Genomic DNA, 7,624 nt, shown 5'->3' on the forward strand with positions numbered 1-7,624 from the left:
TTGGAAACAGTAAAAGAATTAGCATATGGGATGATACTTGGACATCTGATGTCACTATCATTTTAATTAAACCTGAAAATTTTCCTAACAACCTCATTTTTGCTGAAAACCTTCTCCTAGAGAAGGGGGATGGAATACGCCAAATTAAACCTATGGTAAATCTAATTGAATCCAAGGCTATTACTGACACCTCTCATCACCCTGTTGACGAAGATCAAATCCAGCGGAAGATGACTAACACCGGAAACTTCTCTGTTAAGTCTCTTTATAGAGCAAAAATTGATCAGAAATAAATTAAATGTGATTTTATATGGAAAATTGATGTGGCTCATGTTATCCAGATCAATCTTTGTATCATACCCACAAATGCTAAATCAGCTAGTATTTTCCAATACATTGATCATATCTGCAAGTTTTCCAGTAGTAGGGAAGAGACAATGACACATTTATTCCTAAACTGTCATGTTACAACTCAAGTCCGGTATCACCTCTATGGGTCAAATCATGGGGATTTTATTCTAACACAAACTTTCCGGATTGATTCAACTCCTGGTTTGTTACTAACAACAACTATATTCACAGCTGTCATACTCAAGCTGGCACATATTCAGGTCCCATCTCCTATATTTCCAAGAAGAGAATTTGGGATGTTGATAAAAATTTGTACTCTGCAAGACCGGGCAAACTTGGCCTGAGCCAAAGAAATGCAAGTATGCAGGTTCTTGTTCGTTTTACAATGCTTTACCAGAATGCTATCCAGGGAAGATTTCACTTAAATTACCATGAAACAAATAGAAGAGACACAGATGATGAGGATGGAACAATCCCATATGTAATTATCCTAACAACCTCGTGACGAGGATGGGAGACAATGACACTTTGTTTGCCACTGAGTTCGATGCTGCCACTTAAAAACATTAGATAGAGCAAGCAGAAGCAATGCTCTTAGAAAATGGGCTAAAACAAAAGGGATTCGATATCTTCATTTGGAAGAAGATCGTTTAAATGTGATTTCAACAGTTAATAATAAATTTGAGTCCATAAAATGGACTACCAGAAGAAACATTGTAGTAGATAGTCTATCTTATCTAGTTTTGATAGTTGGATTTGCACATTTGTTCATAGAGATTCAAGCCATGTTGCTGACTCTCTTGCCAAATATGGCATTAGCCTTGTTAATGAGCAAGAATGGTCCGAAGAACTCCCTCTATGGATACAATTATGTATGCAAGAGGACTATATGTAATTCAGCTATTCAATCAGAATTTTTGTATTAAAAAGAAAGATATTCAAGTTCTTCGTTTATTTCTGCTATATAATAATTCTATTTTATCATGCTCACAAATTCTGAAGCAAACAGTACTACAAAAGTTGACCGACAGTCGGGGAATAAAACTTATGAAGTTGGGCCACAGAAGTTACATGAAAAATTGAAAATACAGTTCAAATAAAAATGATTAGTATCAAAAAGAAGAATAAAATATAGGCATTAAAAGATAAGTTAAACCTTTGACATCTCCCTGATGTGCAAGATTTTTCTCTGTACATTCTCAGCCTCTGAAAGTCGATTGGACTTCAAAAATACCTACAAGAAAACCCCACGTTACAGGCTTTAAGAAACGAGGAAGGCATGACATCATAAGTTATGATATTCTTGGCCATATTTAATAAAGACTATATCTACGAATATTTATCACATTTTTGGTAATTAAGCACTACATACTGGCATTACCATTACAATCAATACAAAGAAATTCAGACTAAACAGATGCTTTTGACAAACATTTTAAAGTATAAACCCTAGGCAACCATTCAGCTTAAGTAAGATCAAATATGCAAGCACTCACGAGACCATGATGCCTAAGCACAGGTCTCTTAGCATTCATACACACACCAAACTTAAACAGATTCTGACAACCTCACTTCACCTAAATGCCTAGGGAAGGTGTGGCCGATCACCTAGATCAAATGTAGTCAGAAGTTCGAGTTATGAAATTTGGTTATTTTCTATACTTGAATATCTTAACAATGGCTCATCCCCATTCTTCACTAAATCTAAATAATTGAGCACACATCCACATTGTCATAATATATATGTTTGTGTCTGTGCGTGCCTGAGTAATATTCTCAATCAGTCGGCGTAAATGTGACTCAGAAAAAGAAAAAAAGAAAAAACCTCAAAACCATTTGACATATGATGGCCACCATATACTTTACCTGAGCAAGATACCGCAGCCTCCGCAAGCAAGCAACTGATTGTCCTAAGCCAGATTCCTAAGAAACTCCAGCCATCAAGAAGACGAAAAAAGGAAAAGAAAAAAGAAGCTCTACAGATTAATATCAAACATGATGATCAGAAAAACCTCTAGTATCTTAATAGAATCTTGAATTAGAGCCACAGAATCATTCTCCTTTCCTTGAAGATACTTCACCTGTAGTTGTGAATAAAAAGACCATGTGTCGTATCAGTCCCATGACCCATAATTACAAAGAACAAATCATTCTAATACTAAGAACAGTGGAAACCAAATCATCTGCGTCATTGAAAATCACTATGACAGTATGAGGCTTCCATCAATTATTTGGGAGGATGGCAAATTCCCATGATATCCATATAATTGTTCTTATAACAAGAAGATATAGTCATACCACTGAACAGTTTTTGTCAAAAAGGAACTACTTAGCTCCGATAATTGCCAAGTAAATAACTCAACAATAACATGTTTCCAATACATTCCCACTAGAAAACAAACATCCTGCATATTTGGTAATTCATGGAGCTAATACTAGTCTAGTAGAATCAAGGACATGTACCACAGAATTAAGCAAGCAAGAGATATAAAACGCTACCGTTCCCAGATGATACATTGTATTTGCATAGTCTGTGTGGTTTTGTCCAAGAACACGCCTCTTTATCTACAAGTTTATGAAGAAAATATTAGGTATTCATTTCACACCTCACAGACATATATGCAGACGAGATATACAGGATGACACACAAAAGAACAGATAAAGTATTACACTTGCAACTTAATATATTGAAATTACCGTGACGATATGAAAGGATAAATTAAAGAAAAAGATAAAAGAAATGCCGAGTACGAATTGAATGAGTAGTATAAGATTGATACCTTTAACGCACGCTGCAGGGGAAGAGGGAAAAAGAAAACGAAACAAGAGAAAGAGCCTCAGTCAATAGATAGAATCTAATATGAAAAATAAATGTACAATTAAAGAGATCACAATTGCGATAAATGAAGTCTTCGATTCATGTCAAATGCAGGAAACTGAAAATGGAATCACCAAAAGACATGTGACCAAAATTCAGACACATAAATTATGTATCTAATATTATCATTTTTCTGTCTTATATAATATAAAAGGCCTGGTTCCGGAATCATATAACGAAAAAAAAATACCAAACATATCTCCGAAATCTAAATTGGTTCAAAAAATATAAAAACAAAATTTTGTTTAAAGGGCCACTGGATCGTAACTCTAAATGAGTTTAGATATTATTTTTTCCAGGTTGATACCTTTCACACACTCGTCCACAGATTTAAAAATGAGTAAAGGTTGCTGGGTACTAGTAAATTTTTCTGGGTGCAAAATGACTTGAGTAAGTATGTCTTAGGGTACGCTATACAACTAATCAACGGATACCATAAACATATTCCACATCTCAACTCAGACTAGCAAAAAAATGCTCGACCAAACCTCAAAAGGAATCTATGTACAAGATATTAGTAGAACCAGATGGGAAACCATTACCTCGTAGCAGTTATGGGCTTCTTCAAGTTTCCTCTGCACAATATAAAACTGCCCAAGGTTGTGTAGAGAGGCTGCAACACTGTATAAAATTGGTTACAGTTGCCAGATTCTAAATATTCCATTATCTCACAATTTGCATCCAAAGACAAAAAGTAAACATGACGTACGCTTGGTTATGGACCAATTATACAAAATTCAAGTCATAAGAAAACAACACATAGTTTACATGTTTTATGTCTTGTGGCAAGCAGTTGTATTTTCCTGCTAAGGAAAGCCTTTGGATTGGGATGTCGCAGCAGGATGCTTGTTGGCGACAAAAAGGATGTCAATAAAACTATCTGAACTTAGATAGAGATAAACTAATTTGAAATCAGTCAAACGGAATGGCCTGAGGATGGGCAGAATGCATCATCTAGTTAGGAAATCTTAGAAGAAGTGGCATTCCTTAGTGCTTTATTGAATCCATGATCAGAGTAGAGAAAAAAATTTGCTAACCAGCAGTAACTATGTGTCAGGTTCTACTGGTTCTACAAATACAGATTGGACTTCTTACAAAATTCACATTGGCGAGGCTTTCAGATCTACATGTTCAAACACCACAGAGGATTTTTTCCCATATAGTCAAATGATGCTCAGCTCATTCTCGAGTTGCCTAGTGCATATTTCTCTTTAGGCCTCTATGAATTCAGGGATGGCTATGCTATTCTTTGTCACAAGAAAAAAGTACAAACACACAAAAAACTGTTCCCAAGTCCAAGTGACTTCTTTACTGACATAATTCCATGCTTGACAGTGGCAACAATAATACGTTAAAGAGAAGGAAAGAAGATGCATAGATCGCATGCATCAATGTACATAAATTATGTAGCTGCATAGTCTAAATATCATAATTTAGAGCATTTAAAATTCCCAAGTATATTTAATTCTTATGAGTTTTGTTACTACTAATTTACAAAGACTGCTTTAGATAGAGTTTATCTGAATAATATATTAAGGTATACCGTATATCGCCAAGTCCAAATGATTCCTCTAAAATATGGACGGCCTCCAAATAGAGTGGCTCAGCTTTAGCGAAATCCTTCTTCACTCTATAGAGCTCAGCCTACACCATAAGGGATAATAATTACTCAAAGAACTGAACTTCCATTTCAGTAACGAAAACTAACATCCTGTTTTTATATCAAATACGATATACTTTTAGCAAGGTTCAAAATGTCAATCCATCTGAACGATACATGCGGCCAAACATTCGGATGAACATGTCCCTAACAAGGATCTGGACAGTAAAGGCGTAAAGCACATTAACAACCACTACTTCAAGTAATTAAAAGCATGCAGGTATACCAAATTGTTTAATGCAGCAGCAACATGTGGATCGCTCTTCCCAAAACCCTCTTTAGCTTCTTCCACCGCTGACAAAAATAGTTTTTCAGCTTCCACTAATTTTCCCTAGAAAAGAGAAAGCATTTGGAATCAATTCACCTGTACAATAGAAGTATAATAAGCCAAAAAGAGTGGAGAACTTACATACTTCCAAAAAAAAGTCCCTCGCCTTATCTGTAAAAACCCGCCATTTAGATGTGTGGATATTTGATATCACAGACCCATCCTCAACTCTCTGGAGATCACTTGACCCATCCTCCCCTGCACCAGTTCTCGCTTCAGCTGAAACATCATCCGCAAATGCAAGATTTCCACTTGCCCCAAGAATGATTGCTGATAAACAAAGCAGACAAAAATTGCAGTTCAAACAATCGCTTCAGCTAAACATAACCTAGAAAATAGATTTGACGACCTAATCCATAAGACATCAACACCAATTGCTGCAGAAGAACTAAAAAAATTCACAGTACAAAAATGTATACCAGCTTGTCCAGAAAGTAATATCCACAAAGAAGAGTCCCAGTGAAGCTTCTGCCATCTTGGAATCTCAGGCCCATTGTGGTGGAGAAATCCCGCATTACCTGTAAAGGCATGCTATAAAAAAATGCAGGCAGTAGAGAAAGAGCAAAAGAGAAAAAAAAAAAAATTAAGAAGCAATAGAGGATATAAAATGTTTAATTTCATTCCAAGACATACAATATCTCATCCCAAATGAATCTTCACAACTTGAGTACAAAGTTATATGGTTATTGGTGATAAATTATGATGCAGTAAGCACACAGCTCTCTCGAAAATAATAATATCTCAAATGATTATTTGCATTACTCAGTTTGAATAGAAAACTGAATAATTAATAAAAGAAGATCACCGATCAGACCATTTTATAAACTCTAAGAGCATGTTACTTCTCTAACGGTGATGAAATTTTCTACTCCTAATATCTGGGAATCTATATCATCATATGGAAATAAGAATAATTCAAAAAGATATATTGTATATCTTGTAGGTGATGATAACGACACATATAAAACAACCATTAGAGAAGCAGCAGGTTTGAGTTATAAAAAGGTCTGATAAGTGATCTTCTTTTACTAATAAATCAATTTTTTATTCAAAACTGGGTAATGATCTTCTTTTACTAATAACTCAATTTTTTATTCAAAACTGGGTAATGCAACTACTCATTTGAGGTATTATTATCTTTTGGAGAGGTATGTGTTTAAGATAATTAATCATCTATAACTTTGTACTCAAGTTGTGAATATAAGTGGATGAGATAGTATACGATTTGGAATGAAATTAACCATTTTCTATCCTCTTAGTGATCTTCTTTTACTAGAACTTATTTCATAAAATGGACATCCTCTTAATGAAATATTATACGATAAGCAATTCGCGTAGCTCAGGGTGTTCTATTACTCCCTAATGCCTCAACTCAATCTAAAATTCATTAGCCTGCTTACAGATTACTGTACGAGTGACAAATGAACAAGGATGGCAATTGACACGGTTGAACATATTGGATCAATAAGAATCTAATTCATTTGTTTAAAAAAACAGTTAATATAAATCAATTGAAGCCTTGACTAAGAAAATCCTCAATAAAGAACCCTAGGCTCTGAAATATTTTAGCGAATCAGATTGAGTTTAGCAGTTAAAACTTACTTGGGGGAGGATATGAAGAGAGACTACTGATAGTAGTTTTAGTTGTTGTAGTGATCGTATTAGTAGAGAGGAGGTATCTTAATCTCCTTCGAAGTAAACTTCCAGATTGTCGCAGAAACATCTCTGAAGAAGAAGAAGACAAAGAAGAAGAAAACCCCTGTTCGGAGAGAAATTAATACTATTAAGAACTCGAAAGAAGAGGGTTTATGAAATAATTTTAGATCTACTGGTACCTACTAAATACTGTACATGGCGGTAATATCACGTGATCACTACACGTGCAATTGGACCCTTCAAAATTAGCCCTGAGAATTCTAGTTCTCTTCTCCATTTTTTCTGTCGCACTGTTAACTTCTCTTTTAACAGAGATGCATCTCCGACGTCTAATTTTACTTAACAGAAATTTAATGTCAAGAACTGAAGACTGATTCCTCCAATGAACATATTGAGATTGTTCAGACTTTATCAAAACTTCACTATCTGACTCAAATATCACTCTACTTAGATTCTTTGAAACTACCCAAGATGCAACTTTTTTCATGGACCCGCATTCCAGCTCTTCCACTTCCAGCCCTTTTATCATTCCTCCATTAAAGTATTTCCCTTGAGCACCAATGCAGTTACCTGCAAAATCCCTTACAATTAGTCATATGCCACCTTGCAAAGTTGTTGATGGTGGTTTTTAGCTTGGGGTTAAAATTGTAAAACCTTACATCTGATGTGACGTCACTCTGCAAGGAAACAGTGCCGTGAGTGCTAACCTCTCCACCGGCATGTTTATTGAGTCGTTCAATATACTTACATG

General features: G+C 35.2%; 1 protein-coding gene across 1 annotated transcript; it reads right to left on the bottom strand.

Moving 5' to 3' along the window:
- Window positions 1-1,286: 1,286 nt before the first annotated feature.
- On the bottom strand, window positions 1,287-7,030 carry LOC113282544 (kinesin light chain 4-like). The gene is made up of 11 exons (XM_026531570.1): window positions 6,820-7,030; window positions 5,637-5,735; window positions 5,303-5,487; window positions 5,116-5,220; window positions 4,773-4,873; window positions 3,772-3,850; window positions 3,132-3,143; window positions 2,851-2,916; window positions 2,364-2,432; window positions 2,218-2,274; window positions 1,287-1,585 (listed from the first exon to the last, which is right to left on the bottom strand). Exons 1-11 carry the CDS (start codon window positions 6,938-6,940, stop codon window positions 1,502-1,504), a joined length of 978 nt encoding a protein of 325 aa, XP_026387355.1. The 5' UTR covers window positions 6,941-7,030; the 3' UTR covers window positions 1,287-1,501.
- Window positions 7,031-7,624: the final 594 nt, after the last annotated feature.

Source organism: Papaver somniferum, chromosome 5 (genome assembly GCF_003573695.1).
Source record: "Papaver somniferum cultivar HN1 chromosome 5, ASM357369v1, whole genome shotgun sequence".
Taxonomy (NCBI): Eukaryota; Viridiplantae; Streptophyta; class Magnoliopsida; order Ranunculales; family Papaveraceae; genus Papaver; species Papaver somniferum.